The sequence below is a fragment of the Mus caroli genome, unplaced genomic scaffold (assembly GCF_978045245.1).
Source record: "Mus caroli unplaced genomic scaffold, Mus_caroli_1 scaffold_3, whole genome shotgun sequence".
NCBI lineage: Eukaryota > Metazoa > Chordata > Mammalia > Rodentia > Muridae > Mus > Mus caroli.
The window spans coordinates 65,163,043-65,183,444 of record NW_028227258.1 but is presented as its reverse complement, the minus strand read 5'-3'; the positions used below and the strand labels follow the sequence as shown (position 1 = coordinate 65,183,444).

The 20,402-nt window shown below is 42.3% G+C and overlaps 1 protein-coding gene across 1 annotated transcript in view; it reads right to left on the bottom strand.

The window, feature by feature from the left end:
* Vps45 (vacuolar protein sorting 45 homolog) overlaps nucleotides 1–20,088 on the bottom strand; it is a 60,688-nt gene extending 40,600 nt beyond the window's left edge. Inside the window, exons 1-10 of the mRNA XM_021157688.2 lie at nucleotides 19,888–20,088; nucleotides 19,188–19,322; nucleotides 15,409–15,469; nucleotides 10,748–10,827; nucleotides 9,648–9,716; nucleotides 9,400–9,537; nucleotides 8,686–8,796; nucleotides 5,331–5,465; nucleotides 4,846–4,959; nucleotides 3,785–3,952 (exon numbers count right to left, since the gene is read on the bottom strand). Of these exons, the coding sequence (XP_021013347.1) occupies nucleotides 3,785–3,952; nucleotides 4,846–4,959; nucleotides 5,331–5,465; nucleotides 8,686–8,796; nucleotides 9,400–9,537; nucleotides 9,648–9,716; nucleotides 10,748–10,827; nucleotides 15,409–15,469; nucleotides 19,188–19,322; nucleotides 19,888–19,980 (1,104 nt within the window). The 5' untranslated portion in view covers nucleotides 19,981–20,088. The remainder of the gene's footprint in view (nucleotides 1–3,784; nucleotides 3,953–4,845; nucleotides 4,960–5,330; nucleotides 5,466–8,685; nucleotides 8,797–9,399; nucleotides 9,538–9,647; nucleotides 9,717–10,747; nucleotides 10,828–15,408; nucleotides 15,470–19,187; nucleotides 19,323–19,887) is intronic.
* Nucleotides 20,089–20,402: the final 314 nt, after the last annotated feature.

Below are 20,402 nucleotides of genomic sequence, written 5' to 3'. Positions count from 1 at the left end.
TTTCTAACTGATTTCCATATGGCAAAGAGATGTAAATAAAAACAGTAAAGTTGACTAGTGATTAACTTTGAGTCTGTCTTTATGAAGGAAAATATCAGCACTAAACTTACACTAAACATGTAAATTTAAATTTAGTTAAATATAAAATTTTGTTTTTATTTAGAAAGGGGCAGAAAACCAAGTTCATTGAAATAACACAGGGATACTTTTAACAGGCTAACAAAACAACTATAAACTATTACTGATGGGAATATTTAAAATAAGTTGGCTAAGTTAAATGCTTTATTTTGTATTTTTGCAAAAGAACTTGCAAACTTGATTAAAAAATGAACCCAAGGTAGCTAATGCAAAGACTCACAACCCGTCAGAGTGCTGCGAGTTCAGTATCTGTTGAGTGCTTCCTCCTGAAGAAGATATCTCTACCACCCTTCAAGGAGCTCAGGACACTGTGGAAGGGGTGGGAGGAATGTAAGAGCCGGGGCCTGACGAGGTGACTCATCAGGCAAAGGCACTTGCTGTATAGGCCTGGTGACCTGAGTTTGATCCCAAGGAGCCACGAAAAAGTAGGAAAGAACCAACTCCACAAATGTGTCCTCTGATTTCCACATGCATACTGTGGCATGTGCACCCACAGACACATCAGATATGGACACAGACACAGACAGACAGACACACAGACAGATACACACACTGCACAAGACCTATTCAAGATGGAGCCCTTTAGCATTTCGCCTTGGATAGAGGGGCTCTCAGGAGACTTTATCATTCCTCCAGGAGCTATTGGTAATTAAGGGTTGCTGGAGGTTGGGGGTAGGGAGCTTTTTCTTCAATTGTGTAGCTATTGCTAAATTGCTCAAGCCCCAGTGAAGACCTCATGAGCTATGCTCATGCAAGAACACTTAGTTTAGCGGTTTACGAAACCCAGCAAAAACGGGACAAAAGCCATGAAAGTGGGAGAGGGGTTGTCTGGAAGAAAGGTTGGTGAGGGTAGGAGGAGGATGAAAGGGTAAAGAGGGGAGTAAAACTCATTATATGCAAGTATGATCTTGTCAAAGAATAAACAAATTATTAAGAAAATAAAATCATAAGACTGAAGGTTCTGATCTGAAACAGTCTTAGGTATATAGTTAAGTGAGAAAACAAATGCAGCTCTCTGTAGAGTATGGTACCACTTGAATTAAAAAAGAGATATACCCAGCATGTGGGAGACAGAAGCAAGTGGATCTTTGTGAGTTCAAGGCCAGCTTGGCCTATATAGCAAGTTCCAGGCCAGCCATGGCTATATAGTGAGAACCTGTCTCAAACATACAAGAGATGTGCACACATGGCTTGGGAGAACCTGTAAGGGTGCACGGGCATTGTTAGCAGACTCGGATTTTACTGTACACCTTGTTCAACCTATACTTACAATCTGTCTGCAAATTAAGAAATGTCAGTCTCAAGAACAGAATTCTTTGTAAAGATTTGGGAGCCATGGACGATATTAAAATGATGATGAATCACTTCATATAAATATAAAGCAAACAGCATTGTTATGACTTTTTAAATGTTGGTGTTTTCAGAAAATCCTGATAAATGTTTAAAACTTAAAAAGCAAGACTTGTAGATGCCGATAAAAACTGTGGTGGACTGGAGCACCCACATGCACTGCTCCCATTTGACTCTACTGTATATAAAATGTCTTACGGTGAGGAACCAATGTCACCAAGCATCCTATGTGTCACATCAAATCCTCATTGCAACAGAGAAACTTGAGGTTGTTATGCCTGCCACTTGGGCAAACTTTTCCCAAACGTTGGTGAAAAGGATATTCACCAAAGCTAGGGCAATATAATCCCACAGCCTGGCTGTGTCCAGTGTCCCTAGGTGGCCTACTGAATTCGGTAGAAGAAGAGAAGGTAAGTTTTAGAATATGGAGCCCTATCAAGGAGGAATGTGATTCTTCTAAGTGGCTTTACCTCTCAAAGGACTTATTCCTTCCTAAATTATCTTTCTTCAATGGCATCCTGTACAGATGAGTCATTTTTATTTCCTGTCATTTTGACAGAATCATTCGGGCATTTATTGGGAATCCTGGAGTTACCTCTGATCTGTTCTTCCTGTCTCATTTGTATGTGTCATTGTCACTGACTGTTTCCTCTGTTCTCCCTGACTCCTAGGCTTGCCCCTAACTATCACTTATGGTTGCTGTGAGTCTACAGGCTCCCTGACATCAGTCTTTTCCCCTCTGATGCATGCTGAACAGGCTCCGTCTACAGTCCTGCCTTGTACCACCGACTTTCATCTAAGATCCACGCCAGGTCTCTGCCTAGTTCAGTGAGTAGACTACCCTGACACGGTTCATAAGGAAATTCCTACTCAGCAACTCAATTTTACCTCCTATTTCTCTTCCACACCCACTCTCGATGGGCCACACGGTTTATTATTTCCTGCATACCAATGTGCCCTTGCTTTGTTGTTGTTCCTGACAGAAATCCTCCTCCCGATTCTAGTCATTCCTTGCAGCTCGTCCTAACACTGCCTTCTCTGAGGGAGGGAACCAGAGAACCTTGTCTATTTATGGTCAGAGTCACAGTTCTGACTTAAGCAGGATCCAGAAACACTATGTAATTTCTTTCTTGTGGTTTTTTGTCTGTTCAACCAGAATATATATTTCTTGAGGTTAGGATTTGATTATATAATATTTCTCTTAAGATCCTCTGGTGACTCCCATCATTTTTAAAACTGAAGCTCAACCTCCTTCCAATAGCACAACCTGGCTGGTTTCCTCTGTCTCTCTCTTTAGTGTGTGGTGGGGGGGGGAGGAAGAGAGAAAGAGAGAAAGTGAGAAAGAGAGAAAGAGAGAAAGAGAGGAAGAGAGAAAGAGAGAAAGAGAGAAAGAGAGAAAGAGAGGAAGAGAGGAAGAGAGGAAGAGAGGAAGAGAGAAAGAGAGAAAGAGAGAAAGAGAGAAAGAAAGAGAGAAAGAGAACAGAGTAGACTGGCTGGCCATTAAGCCTCATCCATGATCTGTTTGTCTGTTTCCCAGTGCAGGGCTTACAAGTGCACCCCACCACACCCAGCCTTTCATGTGGGTGCTGGTGATCTGAACTTAGACCTCATGCTTGAACATTAATACTTTACCTCTGAGCCATCTCTGCAACCCACAATTCTTTCAGATTGCTTTCTTCCTTCTTACAGTGTGAGCACACTGAGGGGAGGACGGTGTCTTATCTCTCTCCCTCTACATCCTCATCACAGCACTTATATGTAGCATGTTAGCATGTCTGTGAAATGAAAAGCAATGTCTGGTGACTATCTAGTGACTAAGTCCTCTTCAGTGGTACTGGGAATTGACCATAGGGCTACATCACCATCTATCTTTTACTTATTTTGAGACAGGTCACTAAGTTGCATATTCAGGTTTAACTTGTGATCCTCTGGCCTCAGCTCACAAGTGCTGGGATTATAGTTGGGGGTTGCCACACCTGGCTTATATCCACCTTAAATGTGTTCCTAACTCTGAGGTGAGCTGAGTTCCATGTTGGTGAAGAAGGGTTATTCGCCTTTGCAGCTTCCTCTGCCCAGCACAGTGCCCCCACCAGTAGGTGCACACACAGTAGGTGCCCCCACACAGTAGGTGCTCAGACAGCAGGTGCCCCCACACAGTAGGTACTCACACAGTAGGTACCCACACACAGTAGGTGCCCCCACCAGTAGGTGCCACCACACAGTAGGTGCCCACACACAGTAGGTGCTCACACACAGTAGGTGCTCACACAGCAGGTGCTCACACAGTTACACTGACCTGAAGAGCACTAGAATGGTCATTCTGACAGGCCAGTTCTTGCTCAACCTCTGAAACCTCCAGCAGATTCCGCTCACTGACCAACCGAGACAGTTCCCCGACCACTGTCACGTGCTTTGAGACAGTCCCAGACATCTTTTTGAACTGTGGATAATTTTCAACAAAGGCCTGCCATGGAAGAAACATTAATGGAAGATGTTGTTACATTCTAACTAAGAATAGCCATTCGTAAAAAAGACTGTAAGCTGGGCATGATGGCACATGCCTTTGATCCCAGCACTCACAGGCCAGAGAGTCAGGTGGATCTCGGAGTTCAAGGCCAGTCTAGTCTACAAAGCAAGTTCCAGGACAGCCTGGGCTATGCAAATAAATTCGGTCTCAAAAAAAAAAAAAAAAAAAAAAAAGGAAAAGCTGGGCCATACCCTTATGTTCTTTATAGAGGCCAGTCATAGCTGAGAATGGAAAGCGATTTAACATGATTTATGATGGATGTGTCTCCATGCTATTTATTAAAGAAAAGGCTCACAGAAAATGTCTCAACTTAAGCAAAGTGACTTCCAGCACTTGGTGGGCTGAGGTACAGTTCTGCCACGGGTTCCAGACTAGTCAGGCTTACACAGATGTAATATGGTCTACAGTAAGAAGTACTGTATCAAAACCACAATAGAACGATGCAAAGCAAACCCAACCAAGCAGCTGGCTGGGCATGGTAAGCAAGCAGCTGGCTGGGCATGGTAAGCAAGCAGCTGGCTGGGCATGGTAAGCAAGCAGCTGGCTGGGCATGGTAAGCCCATCTGGAACTCCATCACTTGGGAGGTGAAGGCAGGACCTCCTAAGCTCCAGCATGAGCTACATAGCAAATACCAGCCAGTTCCACAAAACTCAAAAACAAGCAAAGAATCACGGTAGAAATTAGATCTGGAATATTCCAGAAGTTATGCCTCCATCAACAGTCTAAAGTGTCATATATAAAGAGTCCTGGTAGAAATGAGACCTGGAATATTGCAGAGATGATGCCTACATCAATAGTCATAGGTCAGTCATCCATGCGTATGATGTACCTTCATGTCTGCTATGGATTCTAGCTTTTGCTGCTCTTTTGGTCTCTTCTTCTGGAAGTCTTCCATGAGATTCTTTATATTGCTACCAATCTCGGCAAAGTTCAGGTACATGTTCTGTGAAAATAGAAGTCAGATAAAGTTCAAAACTAGTCTTTTTTTTAATATCATGAAAGAAGTGAAGAATTTTAAACAGACTTGAAAGATAAATTCCATTTTAATTACCAAGTCTGGATATTAGTCAGGACACTTGTGATGAATACCATTAGTATTCTCACAGAGCTACCAGAATGGAGTCAGCTGCTATGACCAGAAGTCAGTATCTATGTGATCATATGTCCAAGGCCAGCACCAAGTCTTTGCCACTCTGAGATGCAGCCTAGCTGCAGGATCCTGCTGTCCTTTCACACAAAGACCCAATGTGTCCCATTCTCACACACCAGTGCTGACACTTTACATAAGAACAACTGAAAAATTAAAGCACCTACATTAGCATAGAATTCATCATTTTCAGCAGACAGGACCACCTCTCTTAAGTCTTTGCTGATTCCTGGCACTCTGGAAAGATCAATCCGGTTGTTGTTTATGCCCAGTAGTTCATGGACCATGGCCTGATATGTCCACTAAAGAAGTAAAACAAAAAGAATTGTCAGCCGGGCGTGGTGGCGCACGCCTTTAATCCCAGCACTCGGGAGGCAGAGGCAGGCGGATTTCTGAGTTCGAGGCCAGCCTGGTCTACAAAGTGAGTTCCAGGACAGCCAGGGCTATACAGAGAAACCCTGTCTCGAAAAACCAAAAAAAAAAAAAAAAAAAAAAAAAAAAAAAAAAAAAAAAGAATTGTCAAGTGACAAAACATGGAAATATCAAGTGACAAAACATGGAAATATCAAGTGTTTAGGAAACCAAGAACAATGGCATATTTAGTAAGTAGCCTGCTTCACACCAAGTTCCTCTATCTAGTTTGTATTTTTATTAATACTTTGTTCTCTAGTAAGTATTCAGATTGTCACTTTAATTACTTAAACACTCAAACAGTCAAAATACTTTTACATTTCACACTTTAGAGAAAATGGAACAATATTAATACTCCTGATAGAAAGAAAGTGACTGCAGCTATCATTAGCTCTGATTTTTGCCTGTGAATTAAGGGCATATTTTTGGCTTGCCAGCTAGGGCTATATTGGTAGTGCAGTTACAAGCTGCACCAGTTCCTGCACGCTTCTGTGGTTCTCTGCGGCCTGAGAAGTGTGTTCTTGCAGATCTGAGTGGTGCTATATTTATCCAGGGAACACTAATATTATCAGAAAAACCCTTGTGAGTTAATCAAAACACTGGCATAATCAGACACTTGCCTTGGATCCATTTTATCTTATGTTTTTAACTGAGTATGAATTGTGAAGGATTGATTTATTACAGCCTTCAAAAATGTAAATTTGTTTGGTTAAAAACCAGAAAGGTAAATGCCAAAAATTTGCCTTCTCACCATTTATGGAGACTGTATTTTTACAAAACTAAGAATCTTTTAGCAAGTTACTACTACATCTAGAATCAAGCTAGATGTATTTATACATATATTTACAATTAAATTTATTAAGAAGTAATTTAAGGGGCTGGAGAGATGGCTCAGTGGTTAAGAACACTGGCTGTTCTTCTGAGGACCAGGTTCAATTCCCAGCACCCTGTGGCAGCTCCCAACTGTCTGTAGCTCCAGCTCTGGGAGTTCAGCTCCCTCCCTGGCCTCCATGAGCACCAGGCACACTCTTGTTGCACAAACATACATTTAGGTAAAGCATCCACATTTTTTTAAAAAAGAAAGAATTTAAGATGTAATAAAGGAGAGTACTTTAAATTTTGTTATTTTGTATATATGTGTGTGTGCCACATGTGTGTAGATGTCTTTGGAAGCCATAGAGGGCATCAGATCCTACGGGAACTGAACTTGGGTCATCTGGAAGAGCAATTAGTACTCTTAACACTGAGCCGCCTCTAGCCCAAAAGAAGGTGCTTTATTGCCAGAAAGATTTGTCAAAGGATGGGAAAGATTGTTCAGTGGTTAAGAACACTGGATGGTCTTCCAAAGGACCTGAGGTTCAGATCCTAGCACCCATACGGTGGTTCACAGCTGTCTGTGAATCCAGCTCCAGGGGAACCCAGTGCCTTTCTGGCCTCCAATGGCAACAGGCAATACAGGTAGCACAAAGACACATACACAGGCAAAACACCCAAAGACATAAAAGAAAAAAGGAAAAGAAAGGGGGTTTTCAATCTCCAGAACAAATTAAAACAAACAACAACAAAAATACAGATTTGCCAAGAGGACCCTGAGGAAGCCTGCTCCCCTGGGCATTTACAGTGAGCTCAGCCAAGCGGACAGAGCCCATGGTTTGTCTACAGCGCTTACTCTACAAGTAAAAGCTAGTTTCTCCTCCTTTTAGGACACAGGGGATTTTGTTTTGTTTAGAACAAGAGACTCTCTCTTTTAACTCTTACATACAATACCTAGTTCAGTACACACAATTATAGGTTCTCAGTGAAATCTGTTTTTCTCTGGGATACAGAATTACAGATTATTACTTTTCTTTCTACTATTTAAAAAAGATTTTAATTTTATTTTTAATTATTTAAGTTTGAATGTGGGTTTGTGGATGAGTGTCCAGCCTGCAAAGGCCAGGCTGGGTGTTGGACTCCTTGGAACAGGAGTTAAAAGTGGCTGCGAGCTGCCCAGTGTCGGGGCTGGGCCACAGAACTCAAGCCCTCTGCAAGAGCAGTATGTACTCTTATCCACTCAGCCATTTCTCCAGATTTCTCTCTCCCCCTTTTATTTGTCTCTGCTATCAAGTTCCTTTGGTGGCCAGATGTTACCTTATTCTAGAGAGGGGCTTCCTTCCACAGTGGGTTACCCTTGGCACTGCCATTACTATCTGCTGAGAGAAACTGACATGGAGGAGACAGCTTTCCCTCTAGATCCAAAATCACCACACACAGTGCAGAGCTACATACAAGGAAGCACTTGTTTAACTTGCAGAAGAACAAGCATGAGGGGACGCAGGCTACCCCGGGAGTGTTAGCCGAGACTGTCAAAACAACCAAAGATGCACCTTGGCAGGTGCAGCATGAGGCAGAAGAGACACAGTCTCCACACCCTGAGGGAGGAAGCGCACCCTGTCTGCTGAAGCTGTCTTTAGAAGGCTGCTCTCTGCTTTCCCCGTGGTTTCCAGGGAGAGAAGCTGTGCTAGGTAAAGTGGGGAGAAGGCATCCGGACACCTTCCCTTAGACAGCAGTCACACTGAAAGCACAATGGCAAGAAACCAGGCAGCACCTCTCCTGCAGGAAGCAGGAGGCCTTATGTGAAGACGGGTACACACCCTGCGCGTGCTTGGGTGTCACAATCAGGAGACTGTCTCTAACCCAGAGGGTAAATGGGAACAACAAAGGTTTTAGGCCAGGTGCTGTAAGCTGAGAGTTGTCCTTAACAACCTTGGTTTTGCAGAATGCAGGTTGAAGAAAAATCAAAGAAGGAACTGAATGGATGCCTGTTTCACTGTTAGGACAAGAGACTGAGGTTAGACCAACACTTGAGCAGGAAGGCCAGAAAAGGAGACCCTGGGACGTGGAGTCCAGAGCTTAGAAGCTGCCTTGATGACAGAGGGACAGTGGCAGGAGGAACAGGAGGAGAGGCAGAAGCCAGCATGAATGACAGGACACCAACACACCACAGAATGTACAGCACAACCAAGAACAGCTGAAAGCAAGGGGGTGGGTAGAACGGATGGGGTTTCCATATTTGCGTGTTATGAGCACCACACAAAAACATCCTTCTTTCTGCTAACGAAGGTTCTGCACCTGGTTGAGCAGTGGGGTAATGGCGTCATCACAGCGATCCAGAATGAGAAGTAGCGGAGGAACCTCTGTCCGCCGGAATTCAAAGAGTTCGTACTCTTTACTTATCACTTGCTGAGGATGAAAGAGAGGAGAGGTCTGGTTAAGCAGTTAGCCGCAAGTAGAGACGGCAGGAGAATAAAAACACATTGCACAGTTTTCCCTCCCGCATGGGCCTCCTGTAAAAGGATCCAAAACCCTTCATGGAGTTGTAGCACGCTAATTAAGAAGTAGGCCTTGAAACCCTACTTTACAAGTGAGTCACTTGGGTCCCTGAAGTTAAATAGCTCTGCATATTTCTTAGGTTAAACCTAAGGGTATTGGTGCTAGTTTGTTCCTTTTTATTATTTTGAATTTATATAGCCATACCTCTTTGCCAATAAAACTAACATATCACCAAAAAAAACCCAAAAAACCTAACATATCACATCTTTTGCTTTCTTCCTTTCTTCTTCCTCTCGTCTTTTTATCTATTTATTTTATTTATTTTGAGTCAGAGTCTCACTGTGTAGCCATGTGTGGCCTGGAACTTGCTTTTGTAGACCAGGCTGGCCTTGAACTCAGAGATCTTCTTGCCAAGGCATGCACCACCATGCCTGGCATTTCAGATATTGCCTAACTATTATGGGCAAATGACTAGCCTTGAGGTTTTAGAACTGGGGACAGGGAATACTATACCTTAACACATTCTCCCAGTCTCTTTGCAGCCTCTGATGAAAGCTGATAGCGAATCATGGGGCACTTCTTCAGAGACAAAAGGAGAGCTGTCAACCCTTGAGTCGCTCTTGATAGCTGGGCTGGATCCCAATTTCGACCCTTTGGTTAAAAACATTAAAAGGAAATATTTTCTTTTTTCTTTTAATTCATTACTTGTTGAATTAATTTCCACTTGATTAACTTATTTTGAAAATCTTTGCCTTCCATACCTGACAGCAACCCAAAATATTGAGAGAAAACAAATGTGGATTCACCGCAATGTAGTCACCATAAAATTCCTGCAGATGAAAAGCATCAGGGTTAGTCAGTCCATGGACTCCAACTGCATCAAGCGCTAGGACAACAGCTGAACTGGGTGCTAAAGGCTGCAGCTGCATCAAGTGCTATGGACTGCAGCTGAACTGAGTGCTGTATAGGCTGCAGCTGCATCAAGTACCACAGTCAAACGGGAACATATAAGGTGAAGAGGTACAAGATGTTCAAGTGAGTAGCAATGGTCAATATGGTGGGATTGAACTAACTATAAAATACAGCAATGATAAATGTTCTTTTAAAAAGTTGAAGTATACACACCAAAGTAAATTTTCAATTAGCAAAAAGCAAAACACTGCTGTAGTTTTAATATTATACCATATTAAGTGACAAGTGTATTCTTGTGTGGGATAATGATTTAAAATAAATCATTCTTTTCATATATTCTATCACTCAAAAAGAACATCTTTTTGAAAAACTCAAAATTACTTAATTTGTTGCCTATGAATACAGTACTTTTCATGTAAGTGATAACTATATCAAATATTTATGACAAATGTGTTCAAGAACACTGACCTCTTCAAGTAGGAAAACTAACGGTATACATGCTAATGTTATACATCACATAGCATATAAAATAAATGACTAGGAGACCCCAAGTTTACCTTAGTGACAAAGGCTGGCTATTAGTTCCCAAATGATAATATCTCAACCAGAGCATGGGGAGCCCTCACTCAGCCTTTGATCCCTCTTCTCTCCCAGTCATGCAGTCTTACTGATGAAGGCCCAGGAATTATCGTGAACTGACAAAGAACACACCCGTCTCTTCCCCAACTGTGAAAATGTCCCCCAGTGAATCAGCCCCTCTGCTCCCTCCTGCTTATTCCATGACTTCTCTTTCTAGTCAACTTAGAACCTCCTGCAAAGTTTCTAAATATAAGCCTAGTCTGGTGTGTGCACATTGATTTTGTCTGACCAGACAGCACCTTCCTTATTTTTAGACTAAAATCTTCTAACAGGGACAACTCAAGGGATGCTCCAGGACCCACACCTTTACCTGAACTTCAGCCACAACTTCCTGCTCGTCAGCTTCAGCCAGCGACTTCACGTCACTCTTGCTGATCACATTACTGAAATCTGAAACAGATACATCACATTGGACTCAAATGGCATCAGTTTTGCTGCAATTAGACTTAAACAGGCCAGTGGTAAAGCCTAAAGAACCGGTGACGTTTAGCACATAGTGTGGCACATGGCACAGTCATATACCTTTAGGCTGGAATAAGGAGCACAAATATGTTTAAATTCCCAAGTTAATATTTTTAAAAAAGACCATCAATGAAGACATCGGAAGACACTACAAACTCAAATAGCTGCCTTAGATGATAATTATAGGGAATAAAGCAAACTTTTCTCCTCTCTTTTATATGTAAGTTGTATTAAATAAAAGACGAGGGAAGATTTTTTTTTTTTTATAGAAACATTTTCATCTAAAAACCCCATGGGATGTGAATGATAGAATACTTCACACACACACACCCCAACTCCTCACTTAATAACCTGTAAACACTAATTTCACTAAAAATATCACCAGAGAAACTATATAGAATCACCTATTTTGTATTCTTGCCAAAAAGAAATCAAGACTTAATCCATTTCAGGTTCTTTATCTACTTACAGACTCAATGGATAAAGAGACAGTTTTAACTTGGAGTAGGCAGAACTACCCACACTGATGAAATCAAGAAGATGGAGTCTGTAGAAAACATAAGTGCTTCCTCAGTAAAGCAGCTGCTTGGAAGAAGAGGTCCTATAGGAAACCAGGGAAACTCAGCACACTGACAGATAAGATTCGGTAAGTGAGCCTTACTTTAGTCCAGACTCAAACAATGAAGAGACAGATGGATGGGTGGGTGGATGGATGGATGGATGGATAGATAGATAGACAGACAGACAGATGGGTAGGTGGGTGGATGGATGGACAGACAGACAGATAGGAAAGAATTTGAAATCTGACAACTGAGTTGAGATCCTGAAAATAGGAGTTACTTTTCATTTCTAACCACATGAATCTATCTCTATTAAAGATGCATAATAAAATACTGGCAAATAAATCTTATATGACATTTTAGATTCATTTTTTAAAATATTGGTGGATAGAAGATGGGAACATATTAAAACAAGACTGTGTGTGGCTGGGCACACTGGGATTTATCAGAATCATACTGTTTTATGTATATGCAGTTGACGTTTTCTATAGTGCTTTAAAAATAGTTTTCTTTAATAAAAAGGGCCTGTTGAGTAAGAGATTTAGCAGCCCTCAAATTATTAACTGTAAAGCAAGCAGCAGGCCAGTTTAGTGTTACCTTGGATTGTGCTAAAAGTCTATAGTGAATAAAATTACTAAATAGTAACTTACTTGGTTTACTTTAACCAAATAAAATCCTGAGTTCGGTAGTTATACCCTACAAATTTCAGTAGTTGATATTTTGTAGAATTTAGTACTAACGTAATTTTCTTCTGCTTTGTAGATTTCTAGCCCAAATCATACAATCTTTAGAAATACTAGACTTACTATTCTTTGTTGTGGAGGACGCTGTGTGGAGGAAATGAGGTCTTTTACTACATGACCCCATCCCATTTTCAGCAAAGAAACTCAGAAAAAGAATGCTTCTATTATATATTGACTTAAAGACAGAACTCAAAGAAACATATTATATACATACATATGCATATATGAGGCTGTAGCTTGTAATTTGATTTAAAAAAATATTAAAATGACTACACTTGGGCATGACCACATTAAGGACCAATGCCTCAGAAATTAGGAAATTAGCAAATTGGGAAATTAGCAAAACCTTGCCCCATGGCTCAGATGGATAGCAAAGTCTTCCTCTAGTGGGAGTTAGACTGTTAGCCATTTGTGTGAACACTAGCAACTGCAGCTTGCTCCTCCTGGTATTTGCAGCTAGAGACTGCTCTCTCTCCTACAGAGATGTCCTGGAAAACTAGCTAACCAGTGGTTCTCAACTGTCCAAATGCTGTGACATTTTAGTACAGTTCTTCATGTTGTGCTGACCCCAGCCACAAAATTATTTTCATTATTACCTCATAATTATAATTTTGCTACTATTATGAATTATAATATAAATATCTGATATGTGACCCCTGTGAAAGGGTCATTTGTTTCCCAAAGGGATCATAAGGTTGAGAAACATGGAGCTAAACCAATCGCCCATTCTCTTTACCCGTTCATCATAAACTCGCTGAGGTTCCTGGTTAGTGTAGAGTTGGTGCTGCTCCGTCAGTGTACACGCCCACCTAAGCCCAGCTTTTCTTCACATATGTCTGTGTGTATGTCCTTTCTTCATTCCCTCACTGCTGCTGGGTAGAGGCTCACACCTACCACACTGGCAAAAATGACAGCAAGTGTGCAGAGATCATGGACTACCCTGACGGTGGGGACATGAAACGGTGTGGTTCCTCAGGAAAACACTAAACACGCCACGACCATACGGCCCAGCATCTGTCATCCATCCCAAAGAAATGAGGTCATGTTCATGCAGAAACCCATTCAGAGGTTTCTAACAGCTGCATCTCAGGCAGTCACACTGGAACATGTCAGCTGTCCTTCAGTGGTGAGTTAATGAACACAGAGGGATACTACTCAGGAGGAAAGAGAGAACTGTGCTGAATGAAAGAAGCCACCCCCAGGCAATGCGCTCTTCTCCCTACGGAGCACTCTTAGAATAACAAATGTCACAGGAAGAACAGAGAGGCAGTTGCCAGGGGTAAGGTTGGGATTGGGGTAGAAGTGAATATGGTTAATAAAAGGGCAACACAAGGATCCTTGTAGGGACAGAAAGGCGGTGCTGCTTGACTGTGTGTGACACTGCACCACTGTTACGTCAGATGCCACATTAGGGGAGACTGGCACACAGGATCTCTGTCATTTTTATAACTAGTATCACTTTGTTTTCTGTGTCAATAGCACAACATCACTGTCTGGGTAAGTTAAAAGAAAAGAGCTTCATATTGGTTCACAGTTCTAGTGCAACGTTTAGAGGCCACATGTCGTGAGGACTCCCAGGCAGTGGAGGGAAGTGCAGGGCCCCAGATGCTAAGAGACAGAGACACCTGGCCAAGCTGGCCTCACAGCTGACCCATTCCTAGGAGGAGAAACTATTAAACATAGTTTTACCTGGTAGATGATAGATGCTATAAAGGCTCAAGTGAAATAAAATATGAAACAGCTCTTTATAAAGTTAAAAATATTATTTAAAGTTAATTTTGGCATTATTAATTCCTTTGTTTTTGTTTTTCTGAGTCAGGGTTTCTCTGTGTAGCCCTGGCTGTCCTAGAACTTGCTCTGTAGACCAGGCTGGCCTCAAACTCAGAAATCCACCTTCCTCTGCCTCCAGGATGCTTGGGTTAAAGGTGTGTGCTGCCATTGGCATCATTAAATACTAATATATGGTGAAAGAAATGTGTATATCTTAGACAACAATCTAAACCCCCAAAGTTTGAAAACCTCTTAAATGTTCTACTTTCTTTTCTCTCTCTGCTTTTGAGACAAGGTCTCTCTACGTAGCTTTGGCTAGTCTGGGACTCACTATGTAGACCAGTATGGTGGAGATCTGTCTGCATCTGCTCCTGAGTGCTGGGATTCCAGGCGTGCACCACCACACCAGGCTAAGTGTCCTACTTTCTGGGTGCTAGATTTGCTACCTAGTTTTGGAACCAGTGCCAGACTTTACTAATTCTACAAAGAGCAATGGTGACCCCTAGAGGAGAACAACTGTAACTTCCATAGCAGAATGAAAGAAATCCAAATGTAGATATGAACAGAGTTCATTTCCAGGCTTCCCCTCTTGCACATCCCCAAGAGATAACTGATTGGTGATGTATTCTTTCATGACTCACATAGAACAACAGATACAGTAAGTTCCCGTATGTCCTTACCCCAGAATAAATTCCTTTCTATACCTCAATTTAGAGGTGAAGCACAGGAGTAAGTAAACACTTTGAGGAAAGAAAAACATGCTGTTTGACTACTTATAACTTTTGGCTTATAAATCAGCCTTTTAAAATGCAAAGTGAGGGATGGAGAGATGGCTGAGCGGTTAAGAGCACTGACTGGTTTTCCAGATGTCCTGAGTTCAATTCCCAGCAACCACATGGTGGCTCACAACCATCTGTAATGGGATCTGATGCCCGTTACAGCCATCTGAAGACAGCTTCAATGTACTCAGATACATAAAATATATGAATAAATAAGTCTTTAAAATGCAAAGTGAAATAAAACTTTTATCTAAGCAATGAATGGAGATTGTTATTTTGATTTCAGAAAGAGGGATGATGGCAATTACCTAATTTTCAAAGGTTTATTCAATTTTATTTTATGTATATTTTGCCTGCATGTATGTTTGTGCTCCATGTGTATGCCGTATCTGTGGAGGCCAGAGATGGCACTGGATCTTCTGAAACTGGAGTTCCAGGTGGTTGTGAGCCACTAAGTGGGTGCTGGGCATTGAACTCTGGTCTTCTTGAAGAACAGCCAGTTTCCTTAACAGCTGAGCTATCAGTCCATTCCCAGAATACTTTCAATACTTGGAACACACGAGCTTTTAGGTGATGAGTTCAATGAGCTTGATGATACAAGTTACTCAATATCACCGACACACATCCATGATTTGAAAAGTGAACCACAGTACTTACAAATAAAATATATGCTGTACTTGGGTCTTCGGAGCTCCTGGATCAGATATTCCACATTCTCCTAGAAAACAAAGAATAAACAAAGCATGAGCAGAGGTGCTTCAGTGAAGGAAGGGCTGGTAAGATGGCTCAGCAGAGAAGAGCATTTGCCGCCCTGTCCGATGACCTGAGCTGAGTCCCTGCAATGCACCCGGTGGGAGGAGAGAACCGGCTCCCGAAAACTGTCCTGCAACCTCCATAAGAAATGTAACTTTAAAAATGAGTAAGTACCGTGCCTAACAGTGTGCTGAGGTCAGGACTGTACATGCAGCGGGCAGTGAAGGCTGCAAACAAAAGAGTACACTACTCCGAATCCTGAACACTTTCACATGTGTAAGTATGCTAAATATAAGTTGTCGGCATTTTCTTGGTTAAAGTAATGTAAAACTAAAGGACATATGTTGAAATATAACATAAAATTGCTACTAATTGCAAATCTACCTCAAGCTGTTTACCAATAAATTGTATTCATCTAATCCAATTTCTTACTTACCAAAATGTGTGTAGTTCTTTAAAAACAAGAGAAAATATAGTTAAGTGTTTTTACTTTGGCTTTTAACTTACTGAAGTCTCAGAGTCCACAACTACAGTGCTCATGAAGTATGTGTAAGTATCAGCCTGAGAGCCCTTCTATAATTACATTATTTTAAAGTAAATTAAAAAAATGATAGAAGTAAAAAAAAAAAATCAGTCCATTTAAGATTTAATTTTTCAATTGTGTGAATGTGTGTCTGTGTGCACACACAGCTGCCAGTGGAGGACAGAGGCGTCAGACGCCACTTGGGCTCCAGTTACAGGTGGTTGTGAGCTGCCCAACACAAGGTGCTGGGAATCACAATGGAGTCCTCTGTATGAGCAGTAGACAGTCTTAACTACTGAGACATCTCTTCTGCTCAGTTCTTTTTATACAGTGAAAACGTGAGAATTCTATCCACAGACCATTCTAACAGTTGGTCTGTTTTTTTCATACCAGAATACATGGTTAAAGTTCAAATTAAATCAGGTCTTTAAACTAAAATTTCTAAGGACAAAAAGGCTCGACTGCTTGATTGTATCCCTGTTAATATATTTTAAACTAAACACTTCAAAATTTGTTTAAATCATGCCACTAGTGTTAAAAATAATTTTAAGCAATGCACGCTGCTACTGGGGGTGGTGCTGTGCACAAACCCCAGCACTCACAAGGCAGAAACCAAGAGGATGTGGGTTTGAAGTCAGCCTGGATGACACAGCCAGACCCTGTCTTGATAGCAAGCAAACAAACAGGAATGTACCACGTCTACCCAATGGAGGGGGGGAGTCACTATGTTATTGCTTACATTTAAACTACAGAAAAGTTATCTTCATAAACATGTATATTATGCCATTAAGAAATGTAGTTATTTGCATGTGTATCTGTGTAGGCGTGTGTGTGTGTGTGTGTGTGTGTGTGTGTGTGCATGTACAGGGAGGCCAGAGAAGGGTTCTGGGCGTCATTTTCTAGCACTTACTGCCTATTCATTTGAGGCAGAGTCTCTCCCTAGGCTGAAAGCCAGCAAATCCCAGAGATCTGGTCTCTGCTTCCCTTGAACCTGGGGTTTAAGGTATATGGGGGATGCTCAGCTAGTTATGTGGGACTGGGATCTAAACTTTGGTTCACATAATTATGCAGCAAGTGACCCTGACTGCTGAGCCATTCTCCAGCCCCCTTTTGTTGCTGTTTGAGATAGAAGCTCATGTAGCCTGAGTGGGCCTTAAATGCACTATGTAGCTAAGGTTGACTCTGAGCTTCAGTGGCTCCTGCCTCTACTTCCCAAGGGTTGGAATTGTAGGCATACGCTACCATTTCAAACTCACTTTATAATATTAAGGACTGTTTTTAACAATTAATCCAAGTCTAGTATAACTTCTTTATAAGGCCAGATAAAAAGGTCAAAATATGATAATGAACTAAGTCATCTCTAAGACCCCTCTTGATGACCAAAATTTCATGTCTGAAAGCTACAAATGTGAAAAAACAAAATCCCCACATTAATTTAGCAACTATTTCTTAAACATCTTTTGTGTAGCAAGCACTGTGGGAACACAGTGGGATGGACAACCAGATACAACTGCTGCTATCATGGGGCTTATTGTGGTAGGTGGGCTCGGTATCAATCACAAAACCCATGGAACTTGGCCAAATAAGTATCACATGCCTGAGATCCTAGAATTCAGGAGGCAGAGGTGGGGGTGCTGGGGAAATATCACAAAACTGCAGCCAGCTAGGACTATACAATGAAACCCTGTGGAAGGACAAACACCTTCAGCTGTGACCAGTGACAGAGAGGAAGGCAGGGCTGTTCCTAAGAGAGATGGCTGAATGTCCAGTAAGCCCAGGGAAGACTTGCTTGATGAAGAAGTTCCAGGCAGAGGTGGGAGTCCGTGCAAAGGCCATGTGGCACAGTAAAACATGAGACTGTAAGTGGACTGAAGGCTAGTGTAGCGGTGAAGAGGGGCAAAAAGGCTCAAAAAATGATAGGAACTGGACCACACTGTACTCTGCAGTCAACAAGGAAGGGATCTATTTTTACCATGGAAGTGAGCAGTCATTCGGTGATTTCAAGCGTCGTGACAAAATCGGGTTTGCATTTGGCAAAGTGCCCAATGTACACACATGATGAAGGCACACTGGAGTTGACAAACACGAAGATGGGACAAGAGGAAATAAAGCCAGTCATGGTGGCAGACACTTACAATACTAGCACTCCGTGTCAGAGGCAGGATTGCCACAAACTTATGGACAGCCTGATATTTAGCATGAGTCCCAGGTCAGCTAGGCCTGTTTCAAACCAAAACCAAAACCAAAAATATAGAACGCTAAAAAAATAAGAAGTAGGAGAGGGTTTTGTTGTTTGTTTGTTCGTTTGTTTAAAACAAACAAGGGTGTCAGAGAGAGGAGATGGCTCAGAGGGTAAGCCTGGTGACGTGAGTTTGAGTCCTGGGACTCAAAAGGGAGGCAAGAACCAGCTCCTGCAAGGTGCTCTCCATCCTCCACACGCAGCCTTTGGCATACCCCACCCCCACCTCAGCTACACAGTTTTCGTGTAAAGAGGGCACTGAAGCCAGATTTGCAAGTTGATGTACAAAAGCTAAAAAATGGCATATGAATTTTTTAGAGGAAGTAAACAGATAAAGGACAGGAATAAATATGTAGAGGAATGATAACAAAAAGGCCCAGTTGGCTATAATGCAGGACGAGAATTGGAGCACAGGAATGTTAAATATGTAAAGAAAGACCAAACTGGCCAAAAGAGGGCCTTTTCATGCTAGACCACTGGGTTTAACGGAAGGAGTCAGACTGAGCCACTATAGCAATCACGGAGTGACCGCTCACTGATTTTTATGATAAAGACAGATTTGTTCCTGAGGACAGGTGGAACTAAAATGAGAAAGGTTCACGACAGTAAGAGCTGTAGGAAAGAGATGTGACGGTGGTGTTCAGCACGAGGTACCAGGTCAAGCCAGCACTAAAGTGACTTAGGTTCCCAGAGTTCGTGGCTTTGGGAATAGCTATTATTCTAAAAGATCTCTAGAAGGAAAACCTGGCTGTGAGGGGTAAACTGAGGCATGGAAAGGAGAGAAGAAAGGTCACAACTGACAAAACAGGATAATTATGATGCCACAAATGATGGTAACACAAATTTATTTTGCCTTCTTAATGCTTTCGGATCAGTATTCTGCATTTGCCCACAGAGACGGCAGCTCAGTGTGTGTAGTACCTTTGTGGGTCGAAGGAAACAAATTGCTTTTAGGTGTTTCATGATCTCTCGATTTTGAGAATCAATTCGTTCGAAGAGGTATACTTCCTTCTGAAGAATCTCTGACTGTGTGTAGACCATACTCACTATACCAGTCTGTAAAGCAAAAGAACGAACTAAGATTATACTAGTCCGGACTAGTAAAAACATGCATCAATAGTTAAGCCTTTTGCCACTAATATTTGAGTAGGTAGTTTAAATCCTAATATACAGAATAATATTTACCAAATATCCAAAACAGGCTGTAATGTGTTAGAATGAAAACCTACCACTCTCTCTGAACACGAACAACTCAGAAACTTCTAAAGAGGATCTTCGCCATTCCTTTACAGTTCTTTTTTTAAACTTGTGGTCAACAAATAGCCTGTTATTTCAGCTGAACCCCAACAATTTACTTTTAAAACAACGTTCAGTAAAGTCTTCCCTGTGTCGCCAGTAACAACTTCTTTGCAGACACTCTTTCAGGGGTAAGAAGTCTCTTGGCACCGGTTAGAGCTGGTTAGACTGCACACCCACTGGGAAAGCATTCTACAACTTTCCCAGTGCCAGACAGCCCTGACCATCGTCATCAGTGAAATGCGAAGTTCTACAGCGGAACGGGGCCAGCAATTCTAAGGAAGGCAGAGCTTCCTTTATAAATACTGAGCAAAAGCAAACTCACCGTTTCTTTATCCATGAGAAGTACCTTCATGCCCGGCCCGCTGTCCTCTATCATTTTGGAAATATACTGCTTCACAGCAAAGACCACGTTCATGGTGGCGAATTGACAGGTGCCCCACAGCCCTTCCCACCCACTTTCCTGGCTGAATTAACCTCAGGCCTGTTGGGTCTCAGCTGCTTCCGGTCGCCAAAGCCTCGGCTTCCGGGAGTCCGGGTAGCTCCGATACTGGGAATTGTAGTTCCTCCGTGGAGTCCGGGACTCAGACTCAGCTGCTAAGCGCCGATGCCATTCCCGAAGCTTCTCGGTAGGGAGTGGGAGGCAGCCTGTTCCCCCGGACAGGCGCTGTGCTGGCTTCTGGTCCTGAGTGGGGAAGCGCTTGGCGCACCGCGGGAGACAGCTCCCTCGGACACTATTTGCTGAGCATCTTTTCTGAAGCCCTCGCACGTCATCGTAGCACTGGGCAGGCTGGGGCAGCGGGGTCCCAGGTCTGTACTACATAGCAAGTTCTCTGATAG